Genomic DNA, 18,560 nt, shown 5'->3' on the forward strand with positions numbered 1-18,560 from the left:
GGGGCAACAGCAACAATCCGCATCGGATGATCGAACTTTCTTCTGATCGATGTCTGGGAGCATTTGTTAGTTGGTTTCAACTGCTTCACAGTCCTCGCCTGTTAGATTCAGCTCTTCATTCACTGCAACCTTCAAATCTTGGAGCTTCAAGATCTGCGCAAGAATATCCTGAATGTACTCAACGATACTGGAGGGATCGGTCTTGGATTTGAACACCATGGCGATCATCAAGCACTTGTAAGCCAGCACTTTATCCTCGTCATCACCTTGTAACATTGACAACACCTTGTTCGCCAACCGTTTCACGTCACTCAGGAGCGAGTCCGCGGCATAGAGCTGGTTGAGAATCTGAGCACTGACAGACTTGATCAGGCCTTCGATCATGGCGTGAAGATCCTTCTTCACTGAAGGGTTGATCCCATTCCTCACAACCTCCAAGCTGCAGAGACTCGTGAGCTCGTAAAACACCACTAGCACAGCTGCTGACCTTGATCTCATCTTCTGCAAGATGGTCTGAGACGTCTGAGCCTTGAAGCTCAGGTCAGAGTTGTCCACAACAACCTCTGGCCCCCAAGGTCTTCGGATGACTGTCTCGTCCTCTTCTCTTGTCACCGTCTGCTCCATCTCACTTCCTTCATCCTCCATGTGCTGCCCGTCTTGAAGCCTCAGGCTCAGCAGGACTTGACCAGCATGCGAGGAGTCCGCCTTCCGTTGCACAGCATGGAAAGCTCTGGAGTCATCAGGAGTGAGCGAGAACCTAACGAGCAACTGTTCAGCAAGAGGAGCAGAGAAACACTCGGACAGCTGACCATCTCTCTGAACGCTCTCCTTTGACCAGGTCCCTTGAGAAGTTCACGTACACTTGGCCGATCAAGTCATCCCGGTCGTCGTTGGCGTCCCACACCTGCACTATGAGTGGGAGCGACGCTCCGGCCTGGTCAAAGGACATCGAGAATGTTTCATTCCATTCCTACACAGCATCAAGACATGTGATGAACGATCATCGAACCTCACAGGACGGTATGTTTCGTATACAGTCTTGCTTCTGAACCTCTCTGTTCCGTCATACCTCAAGACCACGTAAGGGTCACAACCGTCCCTGTCAGAGATTCCAACAGCATCCATCTGCGGCAGCCCCTCTGCTCTCAGTATCCCGATCTCGAGGAAGCGTCTCTCGCCGAGCATGCCTGACAAGCAGGAGGCGTCACGAGCTGGCTATCAAAGTCGTTGAGCACCGGGCGAGTCTTGGACGTTCCTTGAACCCCTGCTGACCTTGTAGATGGGGTATGTATCCGTGTAGACATGAAAGAGCTTGTACGCGAGTCGCAAGGCCCACTCTGTCGTCTGGCTGAACTTCTCGTTCTCCTGGAGCGCTTGCTCCGTTTCTCGTCGTCGTTGTACATCTTTGGGCAGCGACAGAGTGTTACCAAGAGACCTGCAACGGCATGTATGATGCGGCAGCGAGGAGGATCATTGAGTCGACCTTATGATCGAGAGGTTCTCCTCCGGGTCTGCTCTCCCTTCAGAGGGAGGATGGTATGTTCCTGTAGAGTCTCCGTCTGTGCCTGCAGCAGGGGCTATGTTTCCTCCACTCCCCCGAATCACCATCCCCCGCTCCAACGTGGTCGTGACATCGTTGAGAGGCTGATGGAACGTCTCTTGCTTGTTCTGGTAGGAAGAGTTCGTCCTCCAGTCTCCCACATGCCTGCTCTTCCGGAATCCCATCTGCACCAGGCACCCCATCCCGTGCAGCCCTTCCTGTTGGGGGTATGGCCGAGACATGGCTGCTCGCACATCTTTCTTGTACTCCTCGAACTCTTCGTCAAGCTTCTTTAGCCGCGCCTCCTTGTTCATAGCTGCCTTGCTCCTCCCTCTCCCTCTCCCTCTCCCTCTCCCTCTCCCTCTCCCTCTCCCTCCTCCCTCCTCCCTCTTCCTCCCTCTCCCTCTCCCTCTCCCTCTCCCTCTCCCTCTCCCTCTCCCTCTCCCTCTCCCTCTCCCTCTCCCTCTCCCTCTCCCTCTCCCTCTCCCTCTCCCTCTCCCTCCCTCCCCTCTCCTCTCGTTCTCGCCCCTGCGGTCTTAACAGTAGTAACCCAGCGCCATTCCCACAAACTGTCCAACGGAGGTGGGTGAGACAGGCTATTCAGGGGGGTAGGGGTAGGTGGAATCAGATCCACCGACAGCAACTAGCAGACAGCATAGAAGAGATCATGGTATCATGAACAATCAAGCGAGAAGTTGTAAAGATATGATGTGTCAGACTCGCTGCTGTCTGCTTCCTACCCATGAGGCACGTGAAGGGGACTTGTGTGGTGGTTGGAGACGAGTGGAGAATTATCACAGTCAACAATAGCAAAATGACTTTGTGTTTCACTGACGCCTCTACTCTTCGTTTCTGCATGCAACCTGTGCTTTCTTCGTGTCTTCGTCCGCCGTCTCTCCTCCCGTTGTCCACATCAGTCTGCGATTCAAGTTAGCCTCGATCAACATCCCAGGAAGAAGAAGCAAAGACCTCCGTTCTTCCTCAGAGAAGCTCTCCAATGACAATCCTTCTCTCACTCTCAACTGCTATAGCATCACCCAAGAGCAGCAGATGGCAGACTCTTCTTCCAACCTCTCGCACCCCCAAGTGGTTTAAAGTAGCGTATTGATACAAAAGACGATCTGCCTCGTGAGGCTCCAAGTCTGCATCGCCGAGGTCAAGACCCACAGGAGATGGTTCGCATGCTTGCCAGACCTGTCATCTTTCCTCCCAGCGCCAGCTCCCGCTTCCTCCTCCCCCTGGCGAACAGGTCATCGTGCTCAAAGCGTATGCTGGAAGGCGGCCACTCCCACCAGTGAATGCAGATTCCCGCTGCAACGCTGACGTTGAAACTCTCCGTCAGCCCTGACAAAATTCAACGACGTCATGACCAACTCAGATTGAAAGGATAGCATCTTGTGATCGTTTACACAGGGGAATACATGAATACCATGCATGTCAATGCAGAAATCGCCATCGCACAGCTCTGACATCTCCTGTGAGTTACTTAAGCTCCTGGTGTAAGGCGTCGCTTCTTCTCACCGAGGAGACGCCATTCTTCTCGTTGCCTATGATCAATGCTGTCTTCTTGCCGAAGTCAACCTCACTGGCAGGAATATGAGTCCTCTCTCCCTCCTCCTTCAAGATTGCCTGAGCTCTACAGGGTTTCTCGCGGTGTCAGTTTGAGGGTTTCGTGGCTTGGCAGCGAGGATCTGGGAAAAACCTTCTTGACGGAGGTGATGCAGGCAGTCTCCAGCGGTCTACGAATGAGAGTGACAACCCTCCAGCTGGCACCCAGCACTCACGTTGTGGAAGTGAATCCTCAGCCACTGCTCCCCGCCTTTCGTGATCGACTTGGAGAGGCTGGTCCTTCTTTGCGGCTTGTCCCTCACATAGCGGATGACATGCAGGTCGAGCAGCCCCAACGCCTCCGCCGTTCGCATCACTGCCGCATGGTTCCCAGGGTCTTGCACCCCATCAATGACAATTCGAAATCCGGACATCCTGTTAAGGACAGCTCTCTGCAGCTTTGCGAGCCTCTGAGGAAGAGCGCTGATTACAACCGATATCTCAGCAGCTCAAGCCCTCTTGCCTGAGGAGCGACGGGCAACAGCATGTGAATCATCGGCCCCCTGCCAGCCTGAAATACCAATCACATCTCCCGAACGAGTGTCTAGCAGCAGCTCTGCTGCTATCGCTCTCCTACCCTGACAAGTTTCAGATCTCCCCACTGCCCTAGCCCCCTCAGCATACTCCCATCCTCTTGCCTGCTCTGCCTCACTCCGTCCTCCCTACCCCAGTCCCCCTACACGTGTTTGATCGCCCGATCGGACGAGTGCATGTTTCAAGGGGCTATCCCTCGTCCCCCCGCTGATCCATTCCGTTCAGCTGCTGCTTATGCTGCTCACATTTGAGCGTGAGGCCGAGATTAAGTAGAGGAGAGGAGAGGAGAGGAGGGGAGAGGAGTGGAGAGAGGAGGAGAGGAGAGGAGAGGAGAGGAGAGGAACAGGGAAGAGAGGAGAGGAGAGAGGTGAGGTGAGGACAGGAGAGGTGAGGTGAGGAGACAATGGACTCGTTGGCAATTGTGAAGGACATTCTGGTGCTGGTCCAATGCTTGGTCGAAGACAGCTCCTTTCTGGCATTGTGCAAGAAGACGAAGTTGGAAGAGGGCCTTAACACCCTGGTTGACATGAAAGAGAAAACCGCCAACATGAAATGGCCTAATGTCCCATCAGATATGACGCTCAACAGGCTGCTGAGGTTGCTCGCTGTGACCAAAGGGTTCCTCGGCTCGTTTAAAGATCCGCGGAAGAGTTCTGATGAGCTTGAAGTGTTCGAGAAGAGCATAGAAGGGACGATTCAGTCAGTCACAGGATTCTGGCAGAAAGCTCTTGTTGAAGCAGCCAACCCCGATGAAGAAGAGGATGCCGATTGGTGGCCATTCGACGTGCAGATGAAGACTTTGGAAGGGTTCACACCGGAGACCCTGGAGATTGATAGGAACCTGCAGGGGTTGCCAGTGAAGCAGATCTATGCTGGAGAGGGGAAGATCATCGGTGTGGGAACATACGACGGGGTAGAGGTTCATGTAAAGATGCCGAACAAGAATCTCTACAACTCAGCGATAGTCAAGAAAGCCCTGGAGGAATTCTCAACAGAGAAGTGCATGCTTGAAGCTATGTTTCATCCATACATTGCCACATGCCTGGGGGGCCTAACAGTTGACCCGCAATCTAATCAGCCTCTGATGTGGCTGGTATACGAGAAGTTCAGCATGAATCTGGTTGATGCTGTGAATAAGAAGGTGCTGGAGAGCGAGGACACACGGCTGCGAATCATCTGGGGGGTCCTGCAAGCCATCTCTTACTTGCATGTTGAGTTTCGACCCCCTGAGGGTGACAAGACTCAGCCTTTCATCTTGGGCAACTTGAAGCCGAGCGATATCATGCTGGTTACCGACAATATCCCGAAGCTGTTCGAGCTTGGACGAACCAAGGTCAGCGACAAGTACCTGCGATCGTTGACTGGGATACCAGTGGTCATCGAGTACATGGCGCCCGAGCAGATCAAGTCGCACCAGATGACGACAGAGGCAGATATCTACTCCTTCGGGCTTGTTGCACGTTACGTATGGACGGGCAAGACGCCGACGAATGAAGGGCGGCCTGTGTCAAAGGTAGCTACATCTTCTGCAGCAGAGCGTTGGATGCCGAACAGGTTGATGGACGGAATGCCCAACGGAATCTCTGCCACACTCCATCAATGCATCAAGCCAGACCCGAGCAATCGACCAGATGCAAAGCAAGCTCTTCACAAGATGAAGTTCGAGATGGGGATGATTAAACAATCAATCATGCACGGGGGCGATGTCAACGGACAGAACGAGATGCCATTCTGGCGGGAGCTGAACATCTGGAAGTTTGGAGATCCGGACACTGAGTCCGGCAGCCTGACCAGCTCGAGGGTGTTTGACGATGACGATGATGATTCTGGCTTCGACGACGATCTCTACGGGATCAAGCAAGCGACGATCGACAAGTTGGACTCCATAATTGAGCAGTTTGAGCAGGTAAGTGACCTGGGGAAGGCGAATGGTGCTGACGATGAATGCCCAGCAAATCAACGAGAAGAAGCTTCTGATGGATTCAGATGAGCTGATGCAGCTGAAAAAGACAGTGTCGTCTGAGACCATGAAGGCAAGCTTCAATGAGATCATTGAAAGTATCAAACAGTCTGGGATGCCGGACCCCGGGTTGGGACCGGGAGATTCGGAAAAGAAGCTCGTGGAGCTGTGTGAAGCGACCTTCTTCACAAAAGCAACGGGGGCGAAGTCTAAGTCTGAGCTTGCGAGAGTAGAGCGTGACCTGTCGAGCATGAAGGGTATGTGGATTGAAGGTGGAGAAAAAGGATTTTGATCGCGCTATGCAGACGCATTCAGCATCGTTCTGTACAGATCAGAAGAAGAGTCAGGAAAAGACATGCATCTAGTTGAGCTACACTTGAACGGGGTAAAGCTCGATGCGCAAATTCTTACATGAAAGTTGAATTTATGTTTCAAGGGCTTCACTTGGAAGTTCTTGAAGGAGATGTTGGTTCAGAAACTGGGAATGAAAGAGGTGAGTGTCCTTTTGAACATGTTTCGACCAGTTTTGCAGTGAATGCACTTTCACTCTCCGTCATCTCCCGACGCCTTGTGGAGGACTGATGGGTTGACGCAGATCCATGGGATAAAGTTCGAGCTCATGGATTCGTCGGAGCAGTATCTGTGCCGAAATGAGGACGAGTGGATGGTGTGCTTGATTATTTTCAATCCGTGACAGCCTCTCACGTAGCTGGCAAGACCTGTGTACAGGCGATACTGAAGCAGCCGGAGGCGATGGCGAAGGCCTACCTCATGAGGGAGGTGACACGCTCCCCTGCTGCTGATGCGACCGTTGAAGTTGGTGGTTGCAAACGCAGGCGCCCATGAAGGCGTTCAAGGTTTCGTTGCCGGTGACGCTATCGAAGGGAGGGGAGGTGGGGAGGTTGCTGACCACGAAAGCAGGTCAGCACGAGCTCTCAGCCCGCGTTCCACAAGAAGAAGATCTCTTACGAGAACTTCTACGACTCGCCCGTCATGTACATCCTGTCGAGCAACAGTCAGGTGGGTCGAGTTTCCGTCTCTACAGGGGAGTCATTCTGGATTTCCTGCAGAACGTGCAGCCGTCGAAGGATACGAAGATCTTCGTGAAGAAGAGGGAGAAGGCAGATTCCGCTTGCTGCTCTCACAAAGTACTGACGCTTCTCCTCAAGACGGCGGTGAACTTCAGGATACGATCCTCGACCAGAGCAAAGGAGGAGGTAAGTTCGAGCCTGCCTGAGTTTCAGGTGGATGGAGAAGTTGACAAGTGATGGCTAGACTTCTTATCTGTACCTGACGGAGACTGAGACGAACATCGTCCACACACTGAAGGTGATGCAGAGACATCGGGAGAGTGAGCTGACGCTGGAGCAGATCTTCGTGAAGTGGAGCGAGGAAGGTTGAGTTTCCAAATTAAGGGCCAGGGCTATGTAAATAAGAATTGATCGCGAGCAATGAATATCCATTTCATGATGGTATAGCGTTTGACCTGGACAGCATACATGGCGGCACTGATACCATCATAGCATTGGCTGATTTGCTACCAACATACTCGGTCGGGCAAACTCTCAGTCTACCCGGCGGGCCGCCGGGTCCTGTCCGGGACCGTTACGGTCCATAAACAGTTTGCAGGCGGCCATGAAGGACTCTGGAACCAGACAGTAGGGAGGGAGAAGAGGGGAGGGTTGAGAGAGAGAGGCGCGAGGCTCTGAGAGATGGCATGCATGGTATCGATACAGGTAGAGACATGTGTAGAGTCCCTCAAGGAGATAACAAGTACACAGCAATGGTGATGGTCCGGGGCGGATAGAGTAGTGATGTTTTCGTTCGATTCACAATATTACGTACAAGTCGATCTTTCTGTGATGAAAGTGTTTCATTCTTACAGGATCATCTTACTCTTGGCCGGAAGAAATTATCTTTCAGTTGCTCGATGCAGCGGCATCCACCGACTCCCCTCCACACAACGATACAGGTTCGTCTTAACATTCGGGCGACCCAGGAGCTGGTGTTGAACAGTAGTTGACATGTTCGGAGCAGGACTATGCTTTTGAGAGCAGCCTGGAGTTTTCAGATGGGGGCTCGTTGTTCTACAAAGGATACAAGATCTCGAGCAGGTTCTGCCCCGCATGCTGTGGACCTAACGCTGGTAAAGTTTCAACAGAGGTTTGTCCGGACCGTCGGGCTCGGAGCCCAAGTCAGGTACTACTAGAGCTCCTGTCTCCCACCACCTCGTCTGAAGATGAGCAGGGCTGAGCGTTCACGACCTTGAGTTCACTAGTGAGATCGGGAAGGGGTCGAGCAGTGTGGGTGAGCACCGTCGGTCGATTTTATCCGATGTGTCAGTAATGTGCATGTCAGTATGGACAGCCCAAGTCCTGACATCTCCTGATCTGCTTCATCCCCATGGATCGCCGACAACAGTTGCTGTGAAGGAAGGGAGTCCATCAAACCCTTGATGAGCCGATGACGAGGATGTACAGGTCATGCATACTGTTCACGATCCCGACCTGCGGAGACAGCTATTTGCCGAGCTGCAGGTCATGCTGGAACGAAATTTCAAGAGTTCCTGGTCTGATCGTGGAGCAGAACATTTGCCCGAAGTTGCAAGCGAAGCCCTGCAGGAACATTGCGAAGATTTTCGATGTTCTCTACAACAAGGTGGTGACATCTTCGCAGTAGTGGCTCAACTGACCAGGAGGTTCAGGACGGAGATCGGTTATTCATTGTGTTGGAATTCTGCAACGTTGGCTCGGTCGATGACGTTGATTGATCGCTCTTGCTGGATTTACTCATAAGGTGTTTGCAGCTGGACAGGGTGATCAAGACCTGTGGGCCGGCACCTGAGGCGATGCTCTCAGTTATCGTTAGACAGGTCAAAGAGACCAATTTTACTCAGCATCTCTGACTTCAGTTGAAAGCTCTTCTTTGGGCTCTCGTACCTTTTCGAGGCAGGTGGGAGCATGTCCGATGCCCCAGCTGGCTCAGAGTGAGATCGATTCTTGTAGGGATACAGCATCGGGACATCAAACCGGCCAACATTCTCATGAACAGGTCAAACTCTCCAACTCACAGATGCAACGTGCATGACAACGTGGGATCAGCAAGGGGGAAGTGAAGATCACAGACTTCGGCTCGAGGTGAGAAGGCTGTGTGAGGAAACTGGAATTTCCTTTGCTAAGGATGCAACAGCAAGGCAGATGTGAAGTCAGAGACGTTCTGCGGAACGACGAGGTCTATTCGAATGTGCGTTGACGATTGGTTGTGATGTTCGACAGATACATGTCACCGGAGCGGCTCAACGGGAATACATACGGTGGAATCTCTTACTCACTGATGAGCTCGCAGTAGCACAGATGCTGACTGGTCGTCAGGCTGGCAGGCAGACGTGTGGGCGGCTGGCGTCGTCATGCTTGAGGTCCTCTCTCCCGTCCATGTCGTCGGAGCTCAAGGTCTCTGTGCAGGCTGGAATGGGAAAACATCCTTATCAGGCCGTCTACGGCGAGGACTGCAGGTGTGCAATGCTCAACCAAGTTGGAAAGGTGACAGGCTGATGAAAACAGTTTTGTCGCAATGCTGGAGTACACACAGAAGCCAATGCCGTAAGTTGATGTTGGCCAGCCTGTCAATGACGTTCCTTCTCATGTCAGACAACTTGGCGAGAACTACTCTGAATCCGCAAGAAATTTCGCAAGCCTCTGCGTCGTAGAGGTAAAAATGGCTCTACAGTGCCCCTTCTCCTTCTCCCTGCCTGCCTGCCTGCCTGCCTGCCTGCCTGCCTGCCTGCCTGCCTCTCATCTGAGATCGCTACAGAATCCTATGTTGCGACCGAGCCCTGTTCAGCTTCTCCCGGGAGGAGAGTCAGATCTTTCGTGCGCCCATCCCTTCATTGCAGAGCATTCGAGTCTTACCAGCATCGTAGATCGAGCATATCCTAGTATGCGGCTGTACTGACGTCCCTTTCCAGAGCTTGCTTCCTTACATATCGAGAGCGATGAGCGGGATGTGACAAAGGCATCGGCAACAAGGAATTTGTACATTAATCTACTGAGGGAGGAGGGGGCAGGCAAATTCAACAGCTCTTCCTCATTCCTCCTCCCTCCACTTCTTCTCGTCAATCTTCACATTCTGCTCAATCTCCGCTGCCGCCTCCTCCACCTGCTGCCGGTTCCTCCCTTCGACCCCGATCCGCACCAGCCATGGCCCCTCTTGCACGCTGGGGTAGCTTCCGATGTGCACGTGCGGATGCTGCGACAGCGTCACGGCGGAACAGAGCACGAGCATGATCACCTTGGACACGACGGAGCTTAGAGCAGCCGCCATGTCACCCTCCCCAACCTTAGTGTAGAGGTCCATCGCATGAAACGAAGGTCCCGAGAAGTGGTGCTTGTGGGCAGCGATCATGGGCTGGAAGAGGCGCGGGATGCCTGGCAGAATCAGGACGTTGTGGACGATGGCGAGAGGGACCCAGGGGACAGAGAGGCTCTCCGTGAAGCGAACCTGGCAGGGGGACGGCAGGGTCGCCATCCGCTTTCGCGCATCGGTGATCTCCAGCCCTCGGCCATGGTAGTATGCCGTCATGCGCTGCAGCGTCTCCTCGTGGACCTCCAAGGGGAGGGAAAACGCCCCTGCAATCGCCTCGTAGGTAACGTCGTCGTGCGTTGGGCCGATCCCTCCGCTCGTGAAAATCCAGCCGCCCTCCCCCACCATGTTCTTGAGCCTCAAAACGGATTCGACGATCTCTGCCTTATCGTCCCGCACGTACTCGACACGGACAGTGTCGACCCCTCGGCTATGTAGCGTCTTGCATAGGAAGGAGGAGTTGGAGTCTATGATGCTTCCTGAAAGGATCTGCCACCTCAAGTTCAGTGCAGGACCTCAACGCATTCTACAAACCTCGTCGCCGATTATGATGGCGGCAGCCTTGGGAAACTCGAGTTGAGGAGGAGACGAGGAGAGCAAGCGGCGACGAAGAGCATGAGGGGCAAGAGGGAGGACTCTACCCGCAATCTTCCTCGCCCCTCCCCACCTCTGCATCGCTCGCAGTAGCACTTGTGCTTGTATGCTTAGCTCATCTCTCTTTTTACTCAAAGTTAAGTTAAAATCAGTACGAGGACAATCAGGAGAGTCGAGCCCATCAGTTTACTCATCACCGTCGGCAGGTCCGGCCCGGCGGGCCGCCGGTCACACCGTCACCGTACTGAGTCGGACTGCCAAAACTTCGGCGGCGGCCGGCGGGCGGGCCCGGCCTGGCACCGTGTGGCCGCTCGGACTCAGTAATGGCCGCAACTCCAAGTTAGGACAGGAATTGACTTAACTTTGAGTAAAATCAAACGTTTCTCGTACTTTGAGTAAAATCATACGATTGAAGGACAGTGATTTCTAACTTAACTTTGAGTAAAGGGACTTAACTTTGAGTAAAGGGACTGGCTGACGGAAGGCCTGTGGGCTGGACCAAATGACACAGTGTCCGGTCGAGTCAGTCCGATCACAGAGTCACTGAAGCCTGGCTAGTTCCGAAGTTCGGATCACCGTTGTGGGGCTCCTGGGCCCGGCCGGGTCGGCGTAAGTTTCTCGGCTGTGGAGGGTCGTTCCGGGTGGTGTGCCGAGGAAGTACCGGTGGTGGACGGATGAGGGGTAGGGTTGCTCCCAAGGGATTGATGGTAAATCACTCTAATATCAAGGGGGTAGGGGTACCCTCCAGGGGTCACCGGGTATTCTCGGAGTTCAAGTTCGGTCTTTCAAGGGGTGGGGTGGGGTGGTTGGATGAAATGTGCCTGAGGAATCACTGCCTTTCACATACAAAAGAGGGTGGGTGGGGGTACAAGGATAAGGGGTAGGGGTACTGAATTTGGGGGTGAGTTATAACATGGACGGGTGTCAATGAATATAGTTGGCAGTCCAAGGTAGGGGTCCATATGCATAAGGTGGGGCAGATTGAAAAAAAGGGGGGTAGGGGTCCAGCAGAATCGTGGTGTTTGGGGAATGCATCGAAGGGAAACTGCGATGGCGACAAATCACGAGGGATGGGGTGGAATGGTTGCGACGAGGAGGAGAGAAGGAGGGGAAGCAGCATGCGAGAGCTGAAGGAGGAGGAGGAGGAGGAGGAAGAGGTGCTGGTAATAACCTGAAAGGACCGAGGGCATGTTGTTGATTTCAGAGAGGACAGCATAGGACTAGTGGCGCGGGCACGTGAGGGTTGCAAGAAGGTGCTGAGGAGGTGGCGAGGAGGTGACACGAAAGAGAGGACAACATCAATGATGACTCGAAAACGTTTGTCGTAGCAAGGCGATTGCGATCCTGCGGAATTAATCCTCCGATAAGGTTTAACGATGCATGAAATGTGTCAGGATTGGAGTGAAGTCAGGGTTCCAAAGAGATTCATTGTTCAGATTGAGCAGGTACATAGATACTACAGATGAGCAACAAGTTTCATGGTTAGATTGTGACACAAGCAAGGATAGGAGTCGATTGTTTCTTGAAGTGACTGGAAATCTGTACAGGCGGTTCGATTGTAGTACAAGTGGGTGGAAACAAATAAACATGGGGGGAAAAGACGAGGAGAAGGCAGTGGAAAATGAATTCATTACGATGCTGATGAAGCATCTGGCTCTTGACAAAAGCAGTGTGAATTATTTAATCCTTTGTTTCCTCGCTTGTCATGGGATGGTCATGACGTCGGTATTGGTCCTTGCAGGTATGCTTCGAGCCTCATTTCTTTTTCTCCATTGAATTTGTTGCACGCTCCCTACTGCACCTGTTGTATCATATACCTTCCACAGAACGTTTCTATGCCCTTGACCGAACTTATTATATAATCTCTACAGAACTTGTTGTAATTGTATAACCTGATTAGAACTTGTTGTAATTGTATAACCTGAATAGAACTTGTTTTAATTGTATAACCTGAATAGAACTTGTTGTAATTGTATAACCTCTATAGAACTTGTTGTGATTGAATCGTTGATGCAGATGAGAAGGACGACGTTGTCAGCAGCAGCTGCACAGTCCTGGCTGTTGCTTGGCTGACCTATTTCGTCCTCATCCAGTCGCTTCAGAACTCTTTCCTTCACACCGGATGGCTGCAAACCGCTGTCGGCATGTCAGGCTCGGCCAGCGTCGTCCTCGCCGTGTTCGCGTCCATGTTCGTGGTCCTGGAGTACCCGGACTTTGGAGTGCTGTTCGGGACGATGTCCGTGGTGTCAAACCTTGTTTCTGTGTCAGGCTCGTGCTGTTGGGAGCTGTACTTCCTAACGCACGACAAGATCAGTGAGCTGCACGACTCGGTGAAGTGGGGTCTTGTCAGCATGGTGGTGCTGTGCGTGGGGCTCGACCTGTCGTTCATCTTCTTGGAGATCTACGGTCAGCTGATGTTGACGTTCTTCGTAGCTTGCCTGGTTGCTGTGCTCCTCCCGTTGCTGTTCTTGCCCAAGGGCATCAAGGTCCCTTCCGTAGGTGAGGAGCAAGTCGACCTAGTCCTTCATGTCTTTGGCAACTTTCTGGTCAAACATAAGGCGGAAGCGGATCAAAAGATCTACGATCACTTGCAAAATGCTAGAAAATTTGCTTCAAACTTGCACGGGATTGTGTGTATGGAGGACAGGCTGTACGTGATGCTTGCAGGGTATGCCTTCATTGCCAACATCTATTTATCCGCAAGGCTCCTGGAAGACAACGACTTCAATCTTGGCCTCTTTTCCTGCCTGTTGATGTTGATATCGCCGATCCTGGGAGGCCTTGTCATATCCAACGATAAGCAACTGAGCAAAGAGGAAAGGAGGAGACATTTGAATGAGATTTCAATGTCTTGTCAGAGTGTTCTGAACATGATTGAGTCCAGTTGCGCTCAGGTCCAATGAGCGTCATCCTGGTTGACAAGAGTTTGACAGTTGTCTGCAGATGCCTACCTTGAAGGTTCTGTCTTCACCGCTGACCGCTGATGTGGGACGAACTTCGTCGTCGGACCGTGTGAACAAGCCGTCTGACCCGCTGCATTGCGCTGCCTCCAACGGCGCGACGGAGAGTGAAAGAGCGAAGGTGGCGGAGCTCACGTCGAAGATTCAAGAGCTTGAGAGGAACGAGGAGAAGTTGAAGGAGGAGCGAATGAAGTCGGCCAAGGTCGTTGATCGCCAGGTGAGCGAGGATGCTCTCGGTCGGACAATCCCTTGCTGACGGTCGTGCGGCCTTGCAGAAGGAAGAGATCGAGAACAAGAACCGAAGGATCGCTGACCTCGAGGAGCAGAACAAGGGGTTGAAGCAGGAAAACTCCCTGCTCAGCTCGAGCAAGGCTGCCAACTCTGAGTTGAACGGTTCCAGCGAGTCGCACATGGGGGGTCACTCAGTTGGAAAGGAGCAGAGGGGACGAGTTGGTCCGAGGGCAGAGGAGCAGGAGCAGCAGGTGAAAGCTCTTTCGCTCGAGATCGAGGGGCTGCGGAAGAAGGTGTTAGACGCTGAAGCAGAGTGCGTGCGCATGCGGCAGAGCCGCGATCGCGAGTTGGAGCAGGTGAAGAGTGAGCTGGGGCTGCAGGACAAGAGGAGAGTCGAGCTGGAGGCGGAGGCGTCAAGGGTTCGTGCCAAGGCGGCAGAGCTAGAGGAACTGCTGTCGCAGAGCAACAAGAAGCTCGAGGAGGCTCTGAAGTCGGTCAAAGATGCCATCCAAGGGTCCAAGGAGGAGGCAAAGATTGACGAGAAGTCGTTAAGCTCGCCTGTCCATGTTCACCGAGTGCTGCTGGGGGCTGCAGGGGAAGGCCAAAGGACCACGTTCACTCACCCAAGGAAGTACGTGGAGCCGGCCGGACAGAATCAGCGGGAGCAGGAGCAGGAGCAGGTTAATCAGGCTGAGAACGGAGTGACCATAGGGGAGGTGGAGATGGCTGCTGTTTTTCTCGCCTGTCGCAGCTGTCGAGCATGTTGATCTAGAGCAACTGGACGCATCAAAGGACGACGCCCTCTGGTGCTTCTGAAGGATTTCATTTGTCGAATCTCTTAACCTCTCGTGCCCCCTCCCTCTCCCACCCTCCCCTTGGGCTCTTTCTCAACCCCTCCCTCGCTATTTTCCTGCTCATCTTAACATTTTTTCCATTTGCAGCATATTGAACTTATCTGCTTTCGTTCGCTTGCCCTAAGCCTCCAACATCCACTTGCCCTGCTTGTTTCTTCTTTGCGCATCTCTCTTCCTTCTCTGAAAGTGCTAAAAGCATCGATATCATTTCTGCTCATATCACGATGATGTTGTGCTTCACAGAAGAGGAGGAGGAGGAGGAGGAGGAGGAGGAGGAGGAGGAAAAAAGTCTCCATAGCAGTTGAGCTGCCCTCTCCCACGAGCGCACCCAGACCTCTGGTCGGAACAGGAAACTGCTCCTTCTCAGTCAGCCATCGCAAAGACGCCCGTCTCCTCACCTGCTGCTCCGAGTTGCCTGCAGCCTCCTCCTCACCTCTGCCAGCTTCTTGTAGCGGGGGAACGGGGGGCACTTGCAAGATGCGCCTGCTTCACAGCTGGGCTGCAGCAGGCGCCGAGCGATCATGAGGAAGTCCTCCTCGTTCCTAGCGGTGAGATGAGAGATGCCGAGATCCTCGTTGAGACTTGATCCTAGAACATGCACACCGGTCAAAGTGGGAGTGAAGTGAATTTGGATGCCAGAAGAACGAGGAGGAGGGAGGAGGGAGGCAGAGTTGGGGGAAGGAGGATTGAGGATGGAGGAGGAGGAGAAGGAGGAAGGAGGAAGGAGGAAGGAGGAGGAGTAGGGAGGGAAGAGGAGGAGGAGGAGGAGGGAGTGAGAGCAGGAGTATGGGTAGTAGGGTATTAGATGAGGATGGAAGATGGAAGGGAGCAAGAGCTTGCGAGGGAGGAGAGGAGAATACCAACTCGATCACAAAGTCGTTCTCCGGGCAGCGTAAGAGTTGGAACCCCCGCCCAGAGAGCGTCCGCTGCTGTGCCATGAGCCCCGTAGCGGAGCGTGTCGAGATGTATCCAAGCGCGAGACTGGGAGGAATGAGTCGTGAGTTGAAAACAAGGGGCAGGAGGAGGAGGAAGAAGGATGCGGGAAGGAATGATGAGGAGGAAGAGGGATAACAGCAAGACCTTGAGGCTGATGTGCTCGGATTCTTCGCTCAATTCAGTGAATTTCAGTCGTTGAGAAGAGATGTTTATCGAATGTGCTTGTGATCTGAGATGTCCTGCAGCAACATCCGCGTTGTTTCCTGCAAGATTTGATCAGATCAGATGCACGTACAGCCTGGTTTCAACAATGGATTCTGCTGTCGTCTCAAAATGATACGAGAGAAGTGAACTTTGAGAGAATGGCTCTATACGACATGTATCTTGTCGTTTTCATATGGATTTGCCTTACCATGCTTCAACAACCAGAGAGCCGAGTCGTCGTCCGACAGAAGAGCTCTCATCCACAGCGACCAGGTTGACCTCCACAGAGTCGTCAGACACCACGAGCACAACCTACCTCCTCACCTGTCGATCTTCAGCATCCTGTTAAAAGACGCGAGAATGGGGCGATGGCCACAAGTCGACGTATTGATCCCTTCCTCCTCGGCTTCCTCCCGCGGCTGCTGCTCAAACTGCCAGCAAGTTCAGCACCCTGGCCTGCCGGACGCGACGAGGGACCTTCTCGGGGTTTCCAAGAGGGGGATGAGGGAACATATGAGCATGATCGGTCGCCAAGAAGGTGTGGGGGAGAACGACAAGCTTCTCCGACATCATCATCGAGTGTTCTGGTGGGACAACAACCTTGTCCGACAGGTACAAGTCGATCCAACAGGCTCCCGAGGTCCCCGCGTAGCTCCTGAACAGCAGCTGGAGAGGAGCTGGACGCAGAGCAAGGACGTCTGCTCGTGCTCCCTTCGTGTGGCCGTTGAGGTCGAGCAAGATCTGCAGGACTGAATTTCAGATTCTAGGAAGCAGGAGGGGAGAGGAACAGAGGCAGAGGGGGAAAGCAAGCTTCTCGTCACCATGATCTGTGCGGAGGAGATGCTTTCAGCCAGCTCTTGGGAGGAGGAGCTACGGCCAGTTACTGGTTCGACGCCGTGGATGACGTTCTCGACAGCAGCTTCCACCCTCCTCCTGCACTGACTCCCATCGCTCTTTGTCGTCATGATTGCGACGATGTGGAACTTTCTTGTGCTGTGGCTGGCCAGAAGCGTCTGCATGCTTTGACAAACAGTGTGAGCTCCGAAGTCGCTGGACATGTATCCTATCGTGATTCGCCGATCTTGCCGCTTGCTCAGCGTCACGACGAGCTCAGGTAGCAGCAGGCGGCAGCTCCTCGCAACATGGTCCGCGTGATTCCTGCTCACCTCCAGCTGGACTCTTGGGTTCACGTCGTACACCTGCGCCTCCCACGGGGTGAGAGAAGAGAGGTTCCCCCACCACCTGGTCTTCCTGCCCTCCTGCTGGGGTTGGAGCTGGTGAGGTATCAGTACCTTCATCATCCACTCGAAAAGCTCCTCAAATTCTTCCCACTTGCATAATTCCCGCAGTCGGAGCAGGACGGACGCGAACGCGTTTGACAGCAGCTGCTCTCCACCTGGGAAACTCCCGAGCTCGAGAGCCTCCCTGTAGTACCTTCCTGCTGCAGGGAAGTTTCCCAGCTCCTTCTCAGCTCGTCCGAGGGCCCCGAGGATCTGAGCTCTGTGCGGGTCAACCACTGCGCCCCACCTGTGCATCTTGAGGGCCTTGTGCAAGTGTTCGCGAGCTTCGACGAAGTTCTCAATGTCCAGGAGGACGATACCGAGGTCCTCGTGCAGGAACGCTGAAGTATGACCTGCTGCTGCTGCTGCTGCTGCTGATGATGATGATGATGATGATGATGATGATGATGATTCGTCGGAAGGGGAGGGCATGGATGAGCAGCTTGCGATTCCAGTTTGAAGCCACTTTCTCGCTTTCTTCAGCTTCTTGCCCTCCCTGAGCGTTTTGCCCATCCCAAGGAAAGCGTCGCATATCACTGCACGTTGGCAGACCTGGCTCCTTCCAGCAGAAACTTGGGGTTGAGATGATGGAAGCTTATGCGCCCCGCACAGGGTGAGCACCTTCTTGAATGACTTCTCGGCGCCCTCAAGTTTCCTCGCCTCCAACAGGGTCCTCGCGTATGCGAGCAGCAGGGACATGTCTTCCTTCTGCTGCTCCATCAGCTCCTTGTAGATATTGAGCGCTTCCTTGTACCTGTTCAACTTTCGCAAGACGAGAGCATACTTGACCCAGACCTGCGCGTTCTGTGGCCCCTCGGCAAGCGCTGCCTTGTAGTATCTCGCGGCGTCTTCATACCTCTCCAGCATGGAGTAAGCCTGCGCTAGGAAAGGAAGTGCAGCTGTTCGATGCTCCTTGAGAGCTTCTTCATAGCACCTCACTGCTTGCTCCCAATCGCTCTTTCGCTCAGCGATGGCGCATTTTAGCATCTGGTCATCCGTGCTTAGCTCCAACCCTGCCTCCTCTCGCTGCAAGATCGTTTGTTCAGCTTCATCGACATGTCCAAGTTGGAAGTGAGAGAGTGCAAGATGTGTGTAGACGATCGTCTTCTGCTGAGTTGACAGTTCTCGTTGGAATCTCCGCAGGAGTATGCTCAAACAACGCACAGTGCGCGAGAAATGAAGGGCTTCAACTGACCGGCAGGAAGCAGCCCAGGCTGAAGCAGCATATCCTTAGTGTCGCTCTCCTTGCATGGCTCGTTCAAACAGGGAGCGAGTGAAAACGTCAAGATCAGGATCAGCACTCTTGCAAATTGGAAGGGTGAACACATTCGTCAGTGAGGAGGGGAGGAATGAGGGAACTAAGGCGAGGGAGGGAGTGGGAGGGGAGGGGGAGAGGGGAGGGGAAGGGAGGGGAGGGGAAGGGAGGGGAGGGGAAGGAGGGAGGGAGGGAGGGAGGGGAGGGGAGGGGGGAGGGGGGGAGGGGAGGGAAGGTTGGTGGGT

General features: G+C 53.5%; 8 protein-coding genes across 8 annotated transcripts; 4 read left to right on the top strand and 4 right to left on the bottom strand.

Moving 5' to 3' along the window:
- Window positions 1-66: 66 nt before the first annotated feature.
- Window positions 67-1,854, bottom strand: GUITHDRAFT_106436 (hypothetical protein; the record flags this gene model as incomplete). The annotated part of the gene is made up of 5 exons (XM_005834811.1): window positions 67-757; window positions 810-970; window positions 1,015-1,187; window positions 1,236-1,435; window positions 1,484-1,854. 5 exons carry the CDS (start codon window positions 1,852-1,854, stop codon window positions 67-69), a joined length of 1,596 nt encoding a protein of 531 aa, XP_005834868.1.
- A 495-nt stretch (window positions 1,855-2,349) lies between these two features.
- On the bottom strand, window positions 2,350-3,661 carry GUITHDRAFT_151995 (hypothetical protein; the record flags this gene model as incomplete). Its single annotated transcript, XM_005834812.1, has 10 exons — window positions 3,612-3,661; window positions 3,325-3,558; window positions 3,170-3,279; window positions 3,062-3,125; window positions 2,970-3,015; window positions 2,833-2,884; window positions 2,735-2,778; window positions 2,612-2,682; window positions 2,510-2,562; window positions 2,350-2,458 (listed from the first exon to the last, which is right to left on the bottom strand). Coding segments are annotated over exons 1-6 (493 nt in total), but the record flags the coding sequence as incomplete, so codon positions are not given.
- Window positions 3,662-4,541: 880 nt separating this feature from the next.
- Window positions 4,542-5,342, top strand: GUITHDRAFT_47905 (hypothetical protein; the record flags this gene model as incomplete). Its single annotated transcript, XM_005834813.1, has 1 exon — window positions 4,542-5,342. A coding segment is annotated over one exon (801 nt), but the record flags the coding sequence as incomplete, so codon positions are not given.
- Window positions 5,343-5,955: 613 nt separating this feature from the next.
- GUITHDRAFT_151996 (hypothetical protein) lies at window positions 5,956-7,038 on the top strand (the record flags this gene model as incomplete). Its single annotated transcript, XM_005834814.1, has 10 exons — window positions 5,956-6,027; window positions 6,079-6,135; window positions 6,238-6,309; window positions 6,360-6,422; window positions 6,479-6,511; window positions 6,564-6,662; window positions 6,713-6,763; window positions 6,812-6,859; window positions 6,918-6,971; window positions 7,014-7,038. Coding segments are annotated over exons 1-10 (532 nt in total), but the record flags the coding sequence as incomplete, so codon positions are not given.
- A 1,007-nt stretch (window positions 7,039-8,045) lies between these two features.
- Window positions 8,046-9,727, top strand: GUITHDRAFT_151997 (hypothetical protein). Its single transcript, XM_005834815.1, has 16 exons — window positions 8,046-8,074; window positions 8,123-8,179; window positions 8,229-8,300; window positions 8,347-8,394; window positions 8,449-8,514; window positions 8,561-8,594; window positions 8,648-8,693; window positions 8,744-8,779; window positions 8,832-8,873; window positions 8,918-8,955; window positions 9,014-9,057; window positions 9,104-9,153; window positions 9,203-9,241; window positions 9,290-9,350; window positions 9,453-9,557; window positions 9,607-9,727. The coding sequence occupies exons 2-16, from the start codon at window positions 8,126-8,128 to the stop codon at window positions 9,646-9,648; spliced, it is 777 nt and encodes a 258-aa protein (XP_005834872.1). The 5' UTR covers window positions 8,046-8,074; window positions 8,123-8,125; the 3' UTR covers window positions 9,649-9,727.
- GUITHDRAFT_69155 (hypothetical protein) lies at window positions 9,726-10,676 on the bottom strand (the record flags this gene model as incomplete). The annotated part of the gene is made up of 2 exons (XM_005834816.1): window positions 9,726-10,490; window positions 10,536-10,676. 2 exons carry the CDS (start codon window positions 10,674-10,676, stop codon window positions 9,726-9,728), a joined length of 906 nt encoding a protein of 301 aa, XP_005834873.1.
- Window positions 10,677-11,713: 1,037 nt separating this feature from the next.
- GUITHDRAFT_137258 (hypothetical protein) lies at window positions 11,714-14,558 on the top strand (the record flags this gene model as incomplete). Its single annotated transcript, XM_005834817.1, has 7 exons — window positions 11,714-11,758; window positions 11,990-12,040; window positions 12,243-12,336; window positions 12,612-13,489; window positions 13,539-13,772; window positions 13,831-14,502; window positions 14,538-14,558. 7 exons carry the CDS (start codon window positions 11,714-11,716, stop codon window positions 14,556-14,558), a joined length of 1,995 nt encoding a protein of 664 aa, XP_005834874.1.
- Window positions 14,559-15,944: 1,386 nt separating this feature from the next.
- GUITHDRAFT_137259 (hypothetical protein) lies at window positions 15,945-18,047 on the bottom strand (the record flags this gene model as incomplete). Its single annotated transcript, XM_005834818.1, has 5 exons — window positions 15,945-16,059; window positions 16,105-16,211; window positions 16,258-16,521; window positions 16,602-17,324; window positions 17,613-18,047. 5 exons carry the CDS (start codon window positions 18,045-18,047, stop codon window positions 15,945-15,947), a joined length of 1,644 nt encoding a protein of 547 aa, XP_005834875.1.
- Window positions 18,048-18,560: the final 513 nt, after the last annotated feature.

The sequence above is a fragment of the Guillardia theta genome (assembly GCF_000315625.1).
Source record: "Guillardia theta CCMP2712 unplaced genomic scaffold GUITHscaffold_24, whole genome shotgun sequence".
In the NCBI taxonomy this organism is placed as follows: domain Eukaryota; class Cryptophyceae; order Pyrenomonadales; family Geminigeraceae; genus Guillardia; species Guillardia theta.